This window comes from Amblyomma mixtum, chromosome 9 (assembly GCF_055824585.1).
Source record: "Amblyomma mixtum isolate Tamu chromosome 9, ASM5582458v1, whole genome shotgun sequence".
NCBI classification, from domain to species: Eukaryota; Metazoa; Arthropoda; class Arachnida; order Ixodida; family Ixodidae; genus Amblyomma; species Amblyomma mixtum.
The window spans coordinates 110,946,984-110,967,907 of NC_143020.1; the positions used below are offsets into that span (position 1 = coordinate 110,946,984).

Here is a 20,924-nt window from a genome sequence, read left to right on the forward strand (position 1 = left end):
AAATTTCCTTATTCGTGGAGACAGTGATCAAGCCACAGGATCATGCGACCTGGCCGAGGGCTGATTGGTCAACGGTGCACGTGACGTCATAAGATCATGTGACACGGACGAGCTTGTGGGTTGTCTTGTAGTAACATATGCGTCAGTGGAGTGATTCTTGAGAGCCATGCGATCTTCTCTCTGATTGGCGGATAGTAGCCGAGCTCAGAAGTACAATTTATTGTACAAGATGGGCGTACAAAGGACTCAAGAATTGCGGAATATTGACAAAGTCATACTCGGCATCCAGCCTGCAACACTCGTAGGTGGCCGGATCAGTGTGAATCAGGCTGCAGTGAAGGCGTAATTTTTAATTGCCACTTCTTTGGCACTGCGAAGGGCGAAGATCGGGCAAGCTTTCCCCTAGCCATGTCGCACACAACTCCTAGCTCGTCCAGATGTCCCCCTTTAGTAGGATGCAACCCAAGAACAAACTGCTTGTGCTCTTCAGAGGAAGCCCTCTTATCAATGGTTTTTACGCATTGAGAGTACTTCGCGACCAATCTCCTTGCATTGAGATCTACATCGACGCCATGACAGCAAGCCGACGGAACTGGCTTAAGGCCTCCTCGGGTCGTTATGAAAATTGGCAGATGCCATTGATGGAGAGCTTCCCTTGAGGACAATATGTCCTATCTTTATTGAGTTCCATCCGGCTATGGTTACATTTACTGCCGCTTAAGCAAGGCCTCTCTTCCCTCTGAGCTGGCGGCGATGGAAGCACTTGTGGGAGACCAACTCGAAGAGGAGCACACAAAGTGCGGCTGCCAGCGAGCACAGCAAGACGAGGAAAGCAGCTCGCAGGTCTTCGAGGTGGAGCACTTCGTACTGGCCTGCCGCCGAGCGTCCGCCGCTTCCTCCGCTGTGATCGAGGAAGCAGGTGGCTGGCTTGCGGAATATTTCGTGCGGGAGCATGAAGGGCACGGCGGCTTCCTGTAGCCAGCGGATCCTAACCGAGAAGGGAAAAGACAAATAGTTCTTAATGTGATCGCATTTAGATCGTCGTCATGCATTTTCCGGTCTCTCCACAACTAAATTCCCTGATTGGTCGAGAGAGGCCATGTGACGTTGTGACGTCATCACAACCTGCCCTGATGGGCCATCCTTATTGGTCGAGAGAGGTCAAGGGACGTGGAAGGTAGCAGGAAGGCCCCCCGAAAAATTTGGCGGCTGGCCAACCGCAGAAAATGAATTAAGGGGGAGTTGTGGGGATTAGTGCTGGATTAAGGTGAAATAGCCGGTCGAATTAGAATACTGCCATAGGAAAATCCAGTGGAAGGTACTGGAACATCCAAGAAGGTGATGACTCATTCATAACGATGACTCATGTATAATTGTATAATGATGCTTTTTTTTTCTCAGGTGTATTATGCTGGTATGATGTGATGGGGATATCTTATGGTTGTGTAAAATGGGACTTTGACGTAGAATGCGACCAACTACTTTTTCTTTTCAGACAAGAAGGTCTTGATTCACTTGCTATGTGTGTATGTTCTCGTGACTAGGCTGCTATATAAGTAAATGTGCAACTGCTGTATGCCTTGTAAATGGGGGCATCGAACCACGTCAAGTGATATGTTTTCACTTTTGTTCGAGTCTCTTTCCGCCTCGACGGAATAAAGTTCAATTTCAATTTCAATATCATATAAGGCCAATGAAACTCGTTCGAAGCGGAGTTTTGCTGAAAAAAATTGGAAAAACGTGACACACTAATTGCAGACACAATAGCAGGCAACCTAAAGGCTATCATATTTTCTTTTTTAAGGATGTGGTTCAGGAAGCACCTATGTTTTAATGTAGATAACGAGAAAAGCATTCAGTTTCGTGAATTTAGGTTTAATTTACTGCAGCGAGACCCGCATATTAACTGTGAAGATTTCGTAGCCAGCGCGTATAGTATCTTTGCAGACAGCACAAAAGCTTTTGCCACGATTAAACATTCCATTCCTTTCCCCCAGTATTCCAGTGTGGGAATATTCGGCTCCCCAATATTGCTTTAGGTGTTCTGTCCCACCCAAAGGCCATTAGCCAAGAAGCACCACAAGGTTTCAATTAATGTGCGCGGCTTTTCCTAATACTGTATCGATGATTAGCCAGATTGTCCTACCTAATTTAAATGTGTTCTGTACGCTGATGACACGACGGTATGCATTTATCACAGACATTTTAATCACCTGATTGCTGCTTTTGACAAAAATAGTTACAATAGCGACAAAGTACCGGGATTATTAGGGTACGAAAGCTGCAGTACTATTTTTTGCTATGCACACCAGAACCACCCCGTTAAGTAGAAAGTTGGCACGAAAGTTTGTACAACAAGGGCAAAAATATGCGATGCACGAAGTTGGTTGCTTAGTTGGCCTCAAATAAAATGGCACATACCCACTACGGGGGAATGGCCAAGACACAGGCAGTGAACTGATGGAAAGAGGAGCATTTATAGAGGAAAGGAAGTAGTAATAAGGTTTAGGCTGACAGATTGGACGACGAAACGACAGGGGACCTGTTAGCTGGGAGATCCAAGACAGGACGATGGCTTTATGTGCAAATTCGAATGCAACGCGTGTAATGGTTCAATTTTGCACTGACTGAAAGAGATAAAATAATAAAATACATTTTTGAAAATCAGAAGACTAAAAATAAATAAAAAGTTAAATTAAATTAAAATTAGCATGGGAGTCGCTGCGTTTCTAGAAGAAAATTTTGAACAGCAAAGCACGCGCTCCTGTTGCTTTGTCCAAGCGAAGAAGCGTCAAAGGAAAGAACAACCGCAGTGGACACAGGCAGACCCAGCTGGCGAAACGGAATTTCTATTAGGCGCCTCCTCAAAGAAGAGAAGCGGTGGCAGAACAGCATCTGAGGTTCGGCACAAAATGGGCACAGTGGAGAAAGCGCCAGACCAGATCTAAGGTAGAAATTTAGCAGAGAAACTCGCCATCGCGAACGCGTGAGCCAGACCAGATCTAAGGTAGAAATTTAGCAGAGAAACTCGCCATCGCGAACGCGTGAAAGAGACCTCCAGTCTGCGCGAGCACCAGTGTTTCCTACTCCAAGGATGCAGAAGATGTTGATATTCGGGAGATTAAGTAAGCGCCAAGGCTGAAAATTCCTGAAATAATGTGTAACTGCGAACCCTCACCGCAGCTTTATATGCGCAGGTTGGCAGGACAGCAATTATTGGGCCGCAGAGAGAGGCCCTTGCTAAGGAATCGGCAACCACATTTAACTGAATGCCCATGTGCCGCGGTACCCAAAGCAACAGCACCGAATTTATATGGAGCGGGATCAGCTGTTTAAAGAGGTATAATACCCGAGACTCAGTGGGTGATGATAATGTAGAGCTCTCGGCCGCGCTGAATTTAAAGCTGATAGCGAACTTTCCAGATAAAACGTGAAAAGTAACTAGAACATTCTGGAACAACGTAGAATCGGCTCCGCCTGGATGCAATCAGTCGTAATAAATCTGATCGCTTCTTGCATCACGCACAAAGTGATAAAACGGCGTTCCGGCAGCTTTAAAGAATGAACAAATAAACGCTACGAAGATTCGCGGCAATATCGTACGTATTTAAGCGCAGGATCTGAGTAAAGTGTGAAAACGTAGAATGGAAAAGAGAATGTAGTAGTAGTAGAAGACCTTTATTCGGCCAAAATTTACAGGCTGAGCATGTCGACATCCTGGGTAACCAGAAGTCGCTGTTCTTCCTCCCCTTCAGCGCCAAGCCAGTCGAGCCAGGTGGTGATGGATAAAGAAGGTGGGGGGTAGGAACCCCACTGCTGAGCAGCCGGGCAATAGAAGAGGCAATGGGCCACGTCCGCATAGATACAGGGGCAGTTGGGACAGGAAGGGTCCACTCAATCACTCACGGTGCCGGAGGCTCGCCTTCTTCAGCACATTCAAATGAATGCACTCATCACCCCGTCTCGCCTCTTTCTCTACCACTATCGAAAAGAGGATATTTATTGGTTTATTGGGGTTTTAACGTCTTAAAGCGACTCAGGCTATGAGGGACGCCGTAGTGAAGGGCTCCGGAAATTTCGACCACCTGGGGTTCTTTAACGTGCACTGACATCGCGCAGTACGCAGGCCTCTAGAATTTCGCCTCCATGGAAATTCAGCCGCCGCGGCCCGGATCGAACCCGCGTCTTTCGGGCCAGCAGCCGAGTGTCGTAACCACTCAGCCACCGCGGCGGGGCGGAAAAAGAGGATATAAAGATGATATATAGAAAAAGAGGATATATGCTTTATATCCTTTCGAAAAGAGGATACAAAGCAACAGCGGTATTAAGAAACGGAGTAAGCAACAGCGGTACTAAGAAACGGAGTAAGCCGCCGTGGTGGCTCAGTGGCTATGGTGCTCGGCTGCTGGCCCGAAAGACGCGGGTTCGATCCCGGCCGCGGCGGTTGAATTTCTTTGGAGGAGAAATTCGAGGCCCGTGTACTGTGCGATGTCAGTGCACGTTAAAGAAGCCCAGGTGGTCGAAATTTCCGGAGCCCTCCACTACGGCGTCTCTCATAGCCTTAGTCGCTTTGGGACGTTAAACCCCATAAACCATAAACCAACCATGAGAAACGGAGTGGCGCGTAATAGGTTTCACCTCTCCTGAAATGATAAAATAATATTTGGCTGACGTTTGTCGCCTCCCACCTGCGGTCCATGGCGACGACGAGGCGAGGGTCGAGGCGCTTGTTCATGTACCAGCGGAAGTCGGCCGTCTCCACTCGCTGGCTTGACACATGGAAGAAGGCCGGCTGCAGGGCATCGCAGAAGGGGGCCACGGACACCCGGTTACCAGTGGCGTCCATGATGATGATTGCCTCGCCGGCCACCACCTGACGCAGGATACGCTCCGAGTAGACTGCGCTCTGCGGTAGCTCGCCGCGCATGCTCACGATGCGGTCATGCAGGGCACGGTACGAGTCCAGGCCGGAAAGCTGCGCAATCGAAGAAGCGGGAAGGAGAGGAAAAATTACAGCATCGCTCTTAAGTCTGCTGAAGAGCGTGAATGCGAAACCCTTTCCCTTTCCTCTCTCCCTCCCATTTTTCATTCCCCACTGTCTTTTGCAGGACTCCACCCCACGACCTTTTGAGATAGCTATCATTATCATCGCCATCACCGACTATCAGTGTTGCTGTCATCATCATCAGTATCGTCATCGCTATCGTTACTTATCATCATGACTATCATCATAATTGATGAACAAGGACCCCAGTGACGACACAGGGGACCAAGTTCCGGCGACAAATTTTGCGAGAACTTCCTGCATCAACATAGCCATCTAATGTTTTCGCGTTAATAATTATATCATCGAGGACGGCCAGTAGTGGAATGAGAACGTGACAATTTGCTACATTGTTTGTGGGTGTGTGTACTTCCACGGTGTTATGTGCATATTCAAGGGTGTACTCATCGCAAGAAAGAGACATTTGACCCGGACAGGCACACAAGCACACACTCACTAAGGGGGTACAAGACAAGGCTGCCGGGGTGCCACCATTTACGAGCCGTGCTATAGATTGTCCTACGCCCATCTTGCAATGCATATCATTATCACATGAGCTCTCCGCAAATATCTTATTTTCCAGCAAATACAGAATTGCTCCTAGTGGCTTTGGTATTTCGTATTCTGTGTGCGTCTCTATTCGGACCAGAATCATCTTCGTAAGTACGCTCAGACGTTCGCATATCTGTCTACAACGCTGGAATGGCAGAATGGTGGTGACAAGGTTGTCGCACATTTCTAAATTTTATATTGCTTGTAATGCATGAAATGCACCGAACTTTTAGATTTTTACTTTCTCGTATCTTTTTTTTCAGTGCCCGCTCGTTTTAGTCCGTGCATTAAAATGCAGTGGCGGAAACCTGCGAAAGTCCGTCCACCTTTGCTCGGCACGCATGCTTATACTGGTACGGTATATGTGGGTTGTAACACCCCGTAGCTGCACATGGGCCGTAAGACACGCTCTAACGGAACTCTCCGGACTGTTAGAGCTCCTGTGGTTCATAACGTTCATTTACTTCACAAAACACGCCGCGGCGGCTTAGTGGCTAGAGCGTTGAGTTACCCAACAGCCGGACTGGGTTAGAATCCCGTCCGCGACATCCGCATGTCTGTTGAGGCGAAATGCAAAAGGCGCCTGTGTGCAGTGCGATTTAAGCACATGTTAAGGAACCCCTGGTAGTCTAAACTCATCCGGAGCGCTTCACTACGGTGTCCTTAATAGCCCACGGGACGTCGACCCAAACAATTTAGAAATATTTGACGTCGTACAGTACCCAGTGTTGTTCCAAAACCTGCAATTTACAGTTTCTTGACATCTCACAGCGGCCGTACATGTTTGGCATTTGGCCCCCAGTGAAAAAAGACCACCGCGGCCAAAATTCCATCCAGCTTCCTTGAGCAAAGCAGCTCAGCCGATTGACCACTGAGCCACTGCAACGTGTACCTTATGCTATCCTGGGCCTGGGTGCATGTGTGCTCACGTATCACACCGAGAAAAGGGCCAACGTTCCTTATGAAGGTCGCGAAGCGGTATATAGGCTTCTTTTTTATCAACACGGGTATTAGCCTCAGAAATAACTGCAGCCCAAGAACCACGTTCAAATCATGAAGGCACAAACACACGAACAAACGCTGCTTTGTGTGTGCGTGCATTTGGCTTCCTAGTGTGAACATCGTTTCTGCGCTGCAGTTATTTTTGAAGTATGAAACAAACTCTCTCGAAAGCTCCCTTTACTGAAGGTCTGAGCTCACAAGGAGACTAGAGAAACTCCCATGTATTTGCACATGTCCGCCCTGAAGAACACGTGGGTTTCAATGGAAGCTCTGTCATGAGAAGCGCAACGAAAATATACTTTCCACCTTTGGATGACATGAGAAGTCCATCAATATCGTTATAAAAGATGTTTCATGATAAAGTATTGTTTCTTGGCTTAGGCCATTTTGTATACGACATCCGCGTAACATTTGGTGCGCTCTACGCACGCTTTAGAGAAGTGCATCGAGTACTAGTTAGGTCTGCAACAAGCCCTACCTTCAGCATGTTCATCAGGGGCGTGGCCGTCAATGTGACTGGGCGGATGGGGGGCCGCTTTTCCAGCATCTGCTCCAGGGTGTCGATGCGGGGCGCAGGCGAGCGGATCAGCAGGGCAGCCTTAACCTGTGCCAGACAAAAATAAGTGTGAGAACAGATTTACTTAAATGAAGTCCTGGCTGCACGCGATCAGAAGATATGCGACGCCGCCGCTCAGTATTGCAAATGGATGTTTTAACTCTGGTCCTTTGTAAGACCGGCCTCTGTTGAACTGTTTTAAGCAGCACTTTAGGTAACGAAACGAAAGGGCACCCATCTGAAAAAAGAAACTCATTTTCCGACCTGGGACGAATTTTTCCAAAAATTAAAATAGATGTTAAGATTTTTTATTGGGGCGAAGATTTGTCAGGTATTCTTTCCTGTTATGTGTTAATGGCCTCTGTTATGCGGAAGAACTTCTTGCTGTTGGCCTCGCGAGATCAGACCAGGCAGTTTATATGGAAAGCTCACAGCACAGAGTGCGGCAGTGTGCGGTTGTCATTTTGATCCTGATGACCACCCAATGCGCATGCCTCTGTTTCGGCCGCCCAATTTATTTCATCCTTTAAAGCGCTTTATATACAGTTACCTCCATTGAAAATTTTGAAGTTTTTTTTTAGGGACACGCAACAGGTGGAAGTAATGTTTTCGTTCCTGCTGAATGTAACACCCTTCATATATTATTGGTTTATTGGGGTTTAACATCCTAAAGCGACTCAGGCTATGAGGGACGCCGTAGTGGAGGGCTCCGGAAATTTCGACCACCCGGGGTTCTTTAACCTGTTCTGACATAGTACAGTACACGGGTCTCTTAAAATAATATTCCTAACAATATTTTTATTCTATGAGAAATATTATCTTAACATTAAATAATACTCCTCATAGCAGTGATAGTGATAGTATATCCGCTGCCGTTTCCCTCCAGACATGTTTTGTGAGCGTTTATAATATCGCTTTATTCTGTGATTTTAGCGTGATGTCAACAATATGTATCCTCTGATATGCTGCTTCTATGTTACAGTTTACACTGATTGTGACCCCTTGTACCCAATTTCCTACATGTCCAAAAATTAACTATGGTCGATGTTTTCTCCTGGAAACCAGACAAATTGTCTTACTTGTGGCTTCCATAGACTGTCTGGACGGAAAAATTAAAATTTCTTAGAGTAATCGCACACAGCGCCAGGAAGGGTTTAGGTCCTTAGCAAAAAATCGGGAAAAACCGCAACGTAATTAAAAAGAATGAAACGATGGGAATTAAAAGGCCATTTCAATTTATTAGGCAAAGGCGCATTTGCCACCGCCATGATTCAAAGAGCATGTTAATAAGATATATGTATCTATGAAAGAAATTCATTCAACTAAACAGTTTACGTTTCTACGTGAAATAATTAATGGTTTAAGGTGTTGGATGTTTGCGTGTCGCTCACCTGACCCGTGATGTACTGCCCGATGACAAATGTGGCGATCATCCAGGCAAGGAATAGAATCCGCGATGCCGTCGTCTTCAAAAGACTAGTGCTTGTAGCTGGGCGCAGGCGCAGAGCAAGAATGGAGGTTCTTCATGGGAACATGCACGTACCGAGCCCGATCCCACAAACAAGGTAGAGGATTACAAAATTCCCGAGGAGGATAAGTACTGCCTCTAATTCCCACTATGTGGAGGCTCAGAAACAGGGATGAAGCTATGATTTTCCGCTAAGAAACCTCATTCACGACAATGGTCCCACTATGTGGAGGCTCAGAAACAGGGATGAAGCTATGATTTTCCGCTAAGAAACCTCATTCACGACAATGGCCGCCCGTGGCGACTAGTGGCGAAGCAAGATTTCCTTTGTATGCTGTGAGATTTATGCTACGGGATTTGCTATAGAATGCCACCCACATCACTCCATTCAAACGGATACCTTCTTGGACGCGTCTCTTACTTAACTGCTAGCGATGTGGCATGTTATGTTAAGCGATGGCTTGTATCGTATCGCAAGGTGTGCCATGGCTGCCAAATGCTTAAGACATCATGTCACGAAGAAAAAGAGAAGCAAAGCTGTTGCCTATTATGACACGATGCTAGTAATGGGGTATTCTCCTTCTCTCATAACACATGGCGGCAGGCACGAACTCTAGTGGATGGACGAGCGAAACGAAGAGTAATAAAAGAGGGCATGATTCGCCAAAACTGATTGACCTGGCCTTCATCGAAACCAAAGAGGCATTGATTTTGAAAAGCCGGTGACAGTCGGGAGCGAACACTTCGTGCCCGGGAAAGCAGCGAATCTACCACTGCACGCATGTCGTGCGCATTCCCTTATGCGATTGGCGCTCAACATTACCGGCAATCCGGACAAACGCTTCTGGTTTTCTTGGCTACCACCATGTGGCGCATGGCTTTGGACATTAAAAAATAACGTCTTGATATCATCCATGACGTGAGAAAGAAAATAACATATGGCTGCGGAACAGAACATGATAGGCCGCAAGGCATAGCGGCATAGAATCGCACCGTGACCTCTCAATTGACGGCGGACCGGAAATCGGTTTGTATATTATGGCTTCTTCGAACAATCCAAGGGGCTGTAACATGAGTGGCTGCCTTTGTTGTCACTTTTCTGCGGTAATTTTCGATGTTAGCAGTGCATGACTTAGTGTAGACCAGAAGATTATGCACAAAAGTAACTACTTTTTTCTTCGAACAGGTGATGCTGATTCGAGGAATTTAATCTACGCAGAATAAAATGTGGATTAGCCACTCAAGGCCGATAGACATTGGTCAGTGGGTATTAGGCCTAAAGACATTGTCCTACGTCCCATCTCATACCACCAAAAAGATTTGAGAACGCAAACTAACTAGCACAATTACGGGTCCTAATTGAGTACTTACATTTCATGAGGAGAGACTCGGCGTAAATCCAGAACACCACTTTCACGGCAGACATCCATGAGTGGTTTGTGTGAACGAGTAACCAGGCGGAGAGGAACACCAGCACCACCATGGACGCGAACAGTAGCGACATCGTCTATTTTTTCGGCAAGAAAAAACCACCGAAAATGTTAACAGGCATCAGTGAAGTACAACAGTTCGCCTCCGCGCCTAAGTTCCTCTTTTTTATTTTCTTTTATTGTTGCTAAAAGAGAGGAAACAGCAGTGGCTAATGTGATTGGTCACGGCGCACTCCCAGAAAATTACAAATTACTCCCCGCCATAGGGCAGGGCCATAGGGCCCTGCCCTATGGATGAGCACACACTTCCATTTGATGCTCATAATTTTCCTTATCGTTATATTGTCTGCAGGAGTAGATGAGTTCCAACTGAAAAAGAGTTGGCACGTATCTAAAAGCTTCAGCAGTTCAGCTGCTCGATTTCGTAGACATGCTATATTGATTAAACAGTTCTATAGCAGCAATTTCGCTGCAGTTATCTACAAAACAGATACTTTTATCGTATTCACTGATAGTCCTTCTTTTTTAAGGCTTAATATACAAGAGCAGCATTTGCGGTAGCGACAAACGAGAAGGTACTATTGTACATTGAGATTAAGAACCGCAATCCTTAACAGGTTGACGATGACACCAGCAATAGAGACTAGTCAAGGCATGAATTAAAACCGCTCTGGTGGAAGCATTGCAAGGACGGCGTAAAAGTACGTAGCAACAAAAAAGTTATTTTATCTACGATGCGAAAGCATTTCTTAAGCATGCAACTACAGAGAAAGACAGCATGCTGTGTTTGGTGCCTCTAGTGATCAAATGATTACTATTATACTTAAGGCTCACGTAGTTCAGGCGATATGCAAAATACATATACTGAAAGAGGTCACGCTGGAATTGCTGCCGACCTTAAAGGGCCACTCCGGGGGGGTTTAGATGCTGACCGATGTTAATAAGTTTTGCACAGTACATTATCCTGAGAATGAAGATTGCCTGTGAGAAATCCCACGGCTGAGAACAGTTTAGTTTTCTGCGTGTTCTCATAAGAAAGCATTCAGGAGTTTGTTGTATGAGGAAACAGTTACAAGTAGCAGCGAGCAGCCATTAACTGACTGTGGTCAAAAAATGGCCGCAGTTACCCTTTAACGCACATCCTGGTACCCTACGGACAATGCGGAAAGATATAGTTACTTATTACTATCATGTAATAGAAAACAGACGCGTGAAATGTTTTTCTCATCCCAGTTTTTGTGCAGCTAATGATATTCACTGTATTTTCATTGCCTTTCAATCTTTCCTACTGTATGCTTTCTTGCAGTGTTTTGATGTGTTTGGAATGTGTTTCGATCAGTCAATTTCTGTGAAAGTGTAACTGCACATTTGTTCAGAATTTTCTGTTGGCTATATGCTGCTGCCTTGTACAGGCATCAGGCACCCTCTAGCTGCCAATGGCAGCTTTTTTGCCTCATGAGCCCCAACGAGTGTTTGGAAATAATGTTTTGAATTGAATTGAATTATGCGAGCTATACTAATAATATTTGCTGCTCTTTGGGCTGCACTATAAAGTCAAGTCTCAAATCTTCGGCGGCCCTGATGTATATGTTCTTGGGCAGCAGTGCTCACCATGGGTGGGAAAGAGTCCGTGGAGGAGAAGCCGCCGGTGAGGTAGGGTCTGCGCATCGCGCTCAGCATGGGCACGTCTTCGTAGATGTGCGCCTCGGCAGCGTACAGGTAGCGCAGGTAGTCCACTTTCAAGGAGAACGGACCCACGGCCACATCAGCCTCCTGCATGCAGGGTGTCGCTGTACAGAACCTGGCGATAATACTGGTTGAATACGTATCGTCAATGTCATTACTGTACAAAGCACAAAGTCCACTGCAGGTGAAAGCCTTAATTCTCCCATTGATCTGTGCTTATTCGTAATCTTAGTAAACCACGGCCACGCCATCTAAGCTAATTTACTAATCTTCCTTCCCTTGCCGACTCTTTCATTCTCAGCTACTCCTCTTTGTTTCCTGTGCTAGTACCTTGTAGTATTGCAGTACGTATCTACTATCAATTCATTTACATCAACAAACGGCGTTTTTTTTCAGTTCTCTTCATTACGCGTACCCAGATATTTTGGAAGAGCGCAGTTTTCAGCAGGAAATTGTTTATTATCGCAATTTTTTCGTATATCGTAAGATTGCTATAAAAATCATTATATCCACAGATCTTCCTTCGGCAGGCATGCATTTTTTTTCCTATTAACATCCTTGCTGCCGTCAAAAATGTCCCCCCGTTGATTTTTTGTGGCAGTCTTAACTACTCTATCCGAGCGATGGACAGACTTTAAAGGCAAGATTTTGAAGCGCATCGGAAGGGTGGACAATTACCTTAAATTATTCCAAAACAGTCACATGCAATAATGCACAGTAGCCTCACAATTGAAATTGATGTACAAGAATCCTGTATTTGTGTTGATTTTAAACTAACTTTTCTCGTCCTCAAATAAAACGTCATTAACGTTCTCATCGCTATTCTCTTCTTCCCTTCGTGGCTTCTTCTGTTTCCCGCGAAAACGTTTACGTCGTTATGAGGATATAGACTTTAAGGAAGAGTTTTAAGCTTTTACCCTAAAGAGAATGCCCTCAGAGTGCGAGATACACTTTGAAAGAAAACAAGGTGAGGTGCATCCGTGAAGAGTCTCCCATGTAGCAGCTGGCGTAAAATAAAATTAAATTATTCTGGTGCATCTACCGTTGCGACACTTTCGTCCTGGTGGGGAAGGTAGGGGGGGAGGGGGGGGGGGGAGGAAAGGGGCAGATGATCATGGTTTTATGTTGTCAAGGTTAAAATCACAAAAAAATGCTTGTATCTTGTCGCTGCTAAATTAAGGGCTTAAATTCAGGGCAAACTAGCGATATACTGAAAAAGAAAGTGATAAGGGAAACACTCAAAGAGAGGAATAACAAACAGTACGTTATAAGAGTGAATACTTAATGAAATCCTAGCCGAAATCGAAACGAGAAAATGACCATGAGCGGGACAACGGGGAGAATAGGCAACCGATGGTTCCTCAGGAAGCGTTGTGAACTACAGGAGAAGAAAACTCAGCAGATGGGCGGCAAAGTGTTATGTGAATTGATGAGATTAGAAAGTTTACGATTATAGGGAGCCACAGAATGCAAAAAGAGAGGGTTGATTAATGCTCATTCGGAGAACCCCTTGTCGTGAAGTGGGAGCAGCTACGCTGATGATGATAATGATAATTATGTGCCGTTTATGCTTAATCATTCAGTTGTACTCGACGAGTTTAATCAGCGCACAGCCAAGCAGGTGATGGAACCCAGTGAGGCATTAATAGCGCGCAATTATACGCCTGACAATTAGGAATTCGCACCAAACGCTTGTGTGTAAAACGGGAAGTTGAACTATCGGTACTGGCTGAGCAGGTTTCGACCGCTGACTGATGAAAGCCGATGAAGAAGGTTGACACATGCGCGGCCATCCTTCATCATCGGCCTTAGTACGCTTGTGCTCGAAACATGCGTTTGTGTGTGTCGCTTGTTGTTTACCTTATATCCTTGCGTGCTCTGTTAATCTCTCAGGAATTAATCTCCGCGGCATAGAGAGAGAGAAAAAGAGGGCTGCACGTACGTTTCTCTGTAGCATTCCAAGGGCACCGGTGAAGTTGCCATCGTCCATCAGGTTTCCCCAGTACGAGTCAGCGGTGTCGAGCAGATCGTAGCTGCATCATTCGAAACATCGATTGATCCAGAGCAGCAAACATCCCCTATTTCTCCACGCAAACCACATGCACTTGCGCAGATTGACAATCGAAAGAGCTTGATCGTTGGGTCTCCTATATGACTGCGTTAGCGTAGAGAGACGATTACGTACAGAGCCCGATGAACCGACTCGAATTAGTGTGACACACTTATCAAAGATACAACTTTTTTTAAGTATTTAAATAATGATAACATATTGCGCCCTTAAGTTTTCGAGCACAGAAATATTTTGAGGCCGGAAGAATTCTATTTTTACGTATTTATAGACCTAAAACTACATATACCAAAACGCTGTATGCTGCAACAGTTTAAGCACCCGATGCAAATAACAATGATCTTTAATTTTTTTTTATAGGGCGTGTCAACGCTTTTTGTAGAAGACGCATAAAAATCGTGCTGAAATTTCATGTAACAAACATCCATCTTTCCAAAGCGTCATTTTTGTTTCGTTCATGCTAACTCTGCAAAAGTTCGGCTATTTTCAAGTGACAAAGCTCCGTTTGCTATCGAAGCAGATGCCATGTTGCTGCGTCAGCCCACATTCTTTCTATTATGAGCACGGGAAACCAGTTCAATTAACACAAAGCAATGGGCAGTTGACAAAAACGTAACCTGCTGCGGTGTCAGACAGTATTAAAAAAAGATTCAAACCCGGGCAAAATACCTTTTCTGTTTCCCTTTCTATGCACCCCAAGGTGGGGTGTTATAAACAAAAGCGAATGTTTTGACGCATTATGTTTACCGCTTTATCAATGTGCAACTGCTTACTTTCGCGATATTCATTTCGAAGGATGTTTTTAATTAAACAGTCATGATTTTGAGCAGGCCCCCAATCAAAACATCTTCTTACCTGATGTTCAAAGAGGCTGTGATGTTTCCGAAGAGTGATCCCGTCAGGCCGTAGACTTGCCTCTTGCCGTCTCTCATCACTCCCATAGTGTAGGGGAAGTAGTCGAACTGGGAGCGCATCAGCATATATATATATATATATATATATATATATATATATAAGGGATAACAAAATCTTCAAGGCAACTGATTAAAAATATAATAAGTTGGGGAAGTCACATTGAAAAACTTAACAGATTTATTCAACGTTTCGACCAGGGACTGGTCTTTTTCAAGATTCTTGAAAAAGACCAGTCCCTGGTCGAAACGTTGAATAAATCTGTTAAGTTTTTCAATGTGACTTCCCCAACTTATTATATATATATATATATATATATATATATAGCGAAGTATACGCTTCGTTAAAGGAAACATATTTATTAAACTCGACGTTTCGATCGGAAGACCGATCTTCTTCGGGAGTCCTGAAGAAGATCGGTCTTCCGATCGAAACGTCGAGTTTAATAAATATGTTTCCTTTAACGAAGCGTATACTTCGCTATATATTCTTATAAGCAGTCTAGTACTTCACGCTTTCGCAACCTATATATATATATATATATATATATATATATATATATATATATATATATATATATATATATATATATATATATATATATACGAGGGGGTACCCAAAAGAAACCGGACTTATTTTTGTTTGAACTTATTTGTTCACATCTTAAGCACAGACCTTCAATCTCCTTCAAAGTATTCCCCACTTGCAATGATACGCTTGTCGAATCTTACATTCCATTTTTCAAAACATTGTTTAAATTCATTTTTTGTGATGCTTGACAGTGCCTCCGTCGTTTTTTTCTTCATCTCAGCCACATCAGCGAAACGCTTTCCATTCACCTATTTTTTCATTCTAGGAAAGAAAGAAAGTAGCACGGGGCAAGGTCGGGAGAGTATGAGGGTTGAGGAATAGGGGTCATGCCATTTTTGGTCCAAAATTGTCGTAGAGACTGGGCTGTGTGAGCAGGGCCATTGCCATGATGGAAAAACCAGTCACCCGGCCGCCACAAATCTGGCCGCTTCCACCGCACACTGTTGCCCAACCTTTTCAAAAAATCCAAGAAGAAAGCCTGGCTAACTGTCTGACACTGCGGAACAAATTCTCAATGGACGACTCCTCTCACGTCGAAAAAACAAATCAGCATTGTTTTGAGGTTTGGTTTCACCTGACGAGCTTTCTTGAGGCGAGGTGAATTTGAAGTTTTCCATTGGCATGATTGTTGCTTTCATTCAGGATTCGATTCAGGAACACTTGAGTTGTCCCCATAGCATCGTCCTTGTACGTCTTTGTTAATATTTCAAGAGTTTCCATTCAGCTTTTTCTGAGCAAAAATCAGAATTTCACCGGCGCACGCTGTTCACGAAAATCAGCCATTGCAAAAACGACATTCACACAAAACAGTCGTCACTATAAAACTCTGCCTAAACTAGTCTGACCTCCTTCAACGACGGCACTCGGCTTACTGACTCTGGAATGTTCGTTCTATGCGCTTAGTGGCAAAACGCGGTACCACAGAAGCTTTGCCGACCAAAAAATTTAGTCCGGTTTCTTTTGGGTACCCCCTCGTATATACATACACCAGGTGTCCCAGCTAAATGTAACCAAGCTTTTAAAAAACACGGGATGCCCTAGCCGTCTGAAACCAACTGAGGGTTCTTTAGAGGCGCGTGACCTAGTCTGCAGTATTTTTTTCGTTTTTAAAGGTTAAATAATTAATTAAGTTTAATTACCTAATTTTTTAATTATTGACTTGATGAACAAAGTGCCAAAGGAAAAGTTGTAGATCGCTTTGAAAAACAGTTGACTGAAACATTGGCAGCAACGTACTATTTGCGTAGATTAGTTTTTTTACCGGCCTTTAACCGTAATTCGTACAATAAAAAAAAGCTTTAAACGTGACAACCGTGCCACTTCAAAGTACCAAGATGCACCTTAGAGAATAAAATCCTGTTTTCCTAAAGACTTCTCCTCGATGAGACTTTGGGTGCACATTGGGGCAGAAATGCGAGTGAGCAGCTGGTCACGTCATAACTTTCTTTTAAGGCCGATAAATGAAGCTACGTAAATGGTACCCTGATGGAAACAGCGCTACTAGCGGTTTTTCGAGGCGATCTAAAACATTTTCATTGACTCTTTTTTCCTGAAGTCAGTAATTAAAAAGTTAGGTAATTGACCTTAACTGATTAATTAACTTTGAAGAATGAAATAAATACTCGAGACTCGGCCATGCGACTCTGAACAACCTTTAGTTGGTTTCACTGGACTAGGACACTTCGTCTTTTTTAAAAGTTTGGTGACATTTAGCTGGGACACCTGGTATACATGTGTGTGTGTATATATATATATATATATATATATATATATATATATATATATATCACCGACTGTACATCGCCCGGAGATATTCACATAGGCGTGAACTGTGCACTTAGTCTTTTTCGTGCGCGCAAAAAGAAAAAATGATTGTAATTGCATTGAACAGTCACGATTTTAACGTTCACATGCATGTATATTTCATGGGTATTTTTGTGCAACAAATGTTACTGTGACGCATAAAACAGTTTTCGCATTGTTTTGAGGTCCAATGCGCTTTTTTTGTTGAAATGTTCGACTCATATAATGATTCCAACAAGTTAAAACTCTGCACCCGATGCACTCAGAAAAACATGTGAACAGAATTGGTGGCTGGCTCAGAATCAACAAACACGATGAGTTTGTGACACAAACTATTGTTTTTTTTACCTAAAATAGAAAAAACTTGCGCAGGCACAAGAGGAACGATGGAAGAAACGGACACTGCAACGGCAATTTTCAAAAGTCTACTTTCTTTTACAGAATTTAACAGAACGTAACTTTTTATCAGCGCATTATACTTCCGGTGCATAAAACGCCTGTTTTCCAGTCTATATTTTTAACCTGTCATACATGAATATCAAAAAGGAGAAAATTAACTTATTTATCTTCCACAAATGAAATGCATGCGATCGTCTTTGTAATAATTTTAGGGCTGTCAGATACCTTAAATAACTGTGCTATATCCAGCAACTCAAAAACGACGTTCTATTGACATCATAATGCATGCACATTTCTTTCAAGCTTTTCACAGTAGGTATAGTTTATTTTAAGCTATTCACATTAGGTATAGTTTCTTTTAAGCTTTTCACATTAGTTCTTCAGGCTACGCGCTCGCTCAGAGAGTGTCGCCTATTCTCTTTGAAGAGCGAACAAATTAACATGTTTTAAGATGGGAAGGTCGTATGCACTTAAACTTACTGTTAAAAAAATGTGTTCATATAGCTAAGACTGCGAACTGTTGGCGCTCGTTCTCATATCAGTCACTATGAAGAAGCATGATAGTAGAAAAACCACTGCACTTTGGCGTGAAAACGAGATCCAGTACTTTTTTTGGCGGGACGCCGCTGCAGCTCGCAGCCTTTTATTTATCCCATGAATCATGCCGCAAAACGTAAAAGTCGGAATAACTTTTTAGGAGACCTCGCAACGTCATTCAGTACCGCAGCGCTATGCCTGGAATGCCAGAGGACGCCGCTTCATGAATATACTCAGCAACAATTTTTGTATCAGTTTTATAGAAGTGGAGTTACTTTTGCTAAAATTTGAATTTCAGCGCTTTAGTGCCGTGCCTTTCTTCCTTCCCTTACCTTAACATGATAGCTTTGCATGCTCATTAATACAATAGCTTCAAAAAATATTAACGAACGAGCTGTTGTTATACAAAGGTTAAGTGCTTAGTTATCAACGCTATAGCAACCCCCATTTTTCGTGGGCGTAACCATAGTCGTCAACAGCGGCAGTTCAGCATAGCGTCGTTCTTTTAAGAAGCCTCTCTCAAGCATGTCTTATTATTGTTGTAGTTGTTGTTGCCATTATTTTCAGGTATACATCAACAAAAACATTACTCTTGCCCGAAAACTCCGATCGCATCATTCATCCCAACTTCTATCCTTGCATTCTAACAATGACGACGTAATTTCGGACTAAAACATCAGACTGAAATTTCAGTTTCTTATACTTCGCACTTAGAGACACTTACCGGACCTTTGACAACTTTAAGGACAAGGTTTCCGAAATCTTCCTTGGCCATTGCACTCTTTTTCCGAGTGGTAAAGTAATTGTAAGAACGCACACGACCGTCTAGGGTTTTGTGAAAACTGAAGACTCGCTCGGCCTTCTACCGCCTGTCCGTCGCGAGTATCAACGCGCAGTAATAAGTGAATTTGTTTTTCAGGCGACATTTTTATATCTGTAATGGGACTGAACGTCTATCCTGAAATCCACCCAGCCGACCTCCAGTAACAAAGTTCAAGCCTTTCGGGCTGGCCTCTTTAGTTCATTCCAGTTCATTATCGTCTGATCTTTCATTGTCTGGACGACATCGAAGAATATATAAACCTTGCGAAAAGTCGGAAAGCGATTGTTCTTTCGGAAACCATATTGTACGGAGGAACCGGCGGTCTAATAGGTGAACCGTGACAATGAAACAGATACGGTCGTACAAAATCTAGCACGCACAGCTTAAGTGCGAACGGGGAAAGTAAACTCATTCAAGTGCGAACTCCGCAGCAACACAGCACGATCAGATCGCGTTTTTCTGAGTCCCATACTGCTATTCGAAAAAAAAAAAAGCCATTTAAGTTCTGTACTGAGATGATTTTGTACGGTCAACTAGCTGTACTCTGACATAGAGTTCGTATCAATACCTGCATTGCAGCTTGGATTGTTCGACTTTTTTCGAGTCTGTCTCGCTTCACAGATCAGGTGTAAAAGTTTCTTTGACCGCTCCGAGAGTGACAAGCATCTATAATGTCCCAATCGGTTCGATTTGAACGTCGAGGTTGTCCGTGACATGAGACGTGAGAAGCAATTGCAATCGATTCGGAGTCTTGCTTTCCCAGCCGCTGCCACTATATCTAATCAACAATATATTCGAGGGCTGCCTGTCCATTTATACACGCGATCGATGTACACGGTGCCATGTCTACACAGTAGTTGTGTGCGGAACGATGTTCGACACACACTTTCGTCATAAACCAGCTTTTCTTGTTATTGTCAGAATTGAAATCTCGCTTGCTTGCTCAAGTACGTTATAATATAGAGCGCCTAAAGGTTCCAGCTGATCGAACCTGTAGCAGCACCTGTAGTATCAGTGAGCTAGCGCCTGACCGAACGGCTATCTTGAGTCCATTCCCTTGTACACCTATGTACTTGTTACTAAATCGGTTTACCATGCATGCAGAACTCATAGATTCCACTATGAAGCGAACTTTATGTCCGTAATGAAGAAACACATTTTTCATTTGCAGTGCTTCGAAAATGAAAAAAAGATGGTAGAAATTGGAAAGAACTCCTCAGAAAAGAAACAACGCGCATATTTTTCATAATGATTGGACAAGAATTACTCTTTGCAGGATGAGATGTTTCATTTAATATTTCTTGTAACTGTGAGTGCAAACGGCAGCATTATCACACAGAGGGAGCAGATTGGATCATTACTAACCAGTAGACAAGTAACGCTTGCCGAATGAGCAGTGCCATGCAACATTAAAAAAATACTGCATAAAGAACATTGCCCAGCTGGCTTGTGATCAAGTGAGGTTTGAATTATTCAAAGGATCACGATGAGCCATTCGCAACGCTCGGTTTTTCGTAAAAAATGTGTGACCAGTTTGAAAGAGAGCATGAGAGCAACGGTCGCCATTAAATCTCTAATTGCCTAAAACAAATTGAAGACTTCGAGAGTAAACAGAAGAAACTAGTAAGGCAGAACCCCATCAACCAGTTAGCGGTAAGTAGAGGAATTCAGGATTTCGTTGCAGAACCGATATTCGTCTTTAACCGAGGACGAAGACCTTAATGTTGAAGCACTGAACGACAATCTGAGAGCTGAGAGAACTCCACTACTTTGAGGTACCGACCTCCTCCTTTATTTCTTTTCCATCTCTTAAGGCATCGGTGACATTAAATGGTGTGCTGAAAGTCTGAAAGAATGTGTTTATTGGCTGAAAGACTGCGAAGGAGGTACAAAGAGGTATCAGATCAATCGTGACAGGAACTCACAAACTCAGGTACAAAGACGATTAATTTTATTTTTATGGCGCAAAGGCAGCTTTAGCCAAAGAGCGCCATGACAGGATGTGGTGTTAAAGACCCATTTCCCAAGCATTTCATGCAATATAAGCCGAGCA

The 20,924-nt window shown here is 43.8% G+C and overlaps 1 protein-coding gene across 1 annotated transcript; it reads right to left on the reverse strand.

Moving 5' to 3' along the window:
* Positions 1 to 717: 717 nt before the first annotated feature.
* On the reverse strand, positions 718 to 18,823 carry LOC149330709 (uncharacterized). Its single transcript, XM_089559481.1, has 9 exons — positions 18,773 to 18,823; positions 14,662 to 14,768; positions 13,681 to 13,771; positions 11,664 to 11,825; positions 9,994 to 10,129; positions 8,546 to 8,643; positions 7,077 to 7,202; positions 4,689 to 4,975; positions 718 to 988 (listed from the first exon to the last, which is right to left on the reverse strand). Exons 1-9 carry the CDS (start codon positions 18,821 to 18,823, stop codon positions 718 to 720), a joined length of 1,329 nt encoding a protein of 442 aa, XP_089415607.1.
* Positions 18,824 to 20,924: the final 2,101 nt, after the last annotated feature.

Bases quoted from the DNA above. Each gene is read 5' to 3' on its own strand.
- LOC149330709 (XM_089559481.1), bottom strand. From the start codon at position 18,823: ATGGCCAAGGAAGATTTCGGAAACCTTGTCCTTAAAGTTGTCAAAGGT. The intron at 4,976-7,076 runs GTAGGGCTTGTT...TCGATTGCGCAG, and splicing joins CCCTGATGAACATGCTGAAG to CTTTCCGGCCTGGACTCGTA. The intron at 989-4,688 runs GTGGGAGGCGAC...CTTCTCGGTTAG, and splicing joins GTCGTCGCCATGGACCGCAG to GATCCGCTGGCTACAGGAAG.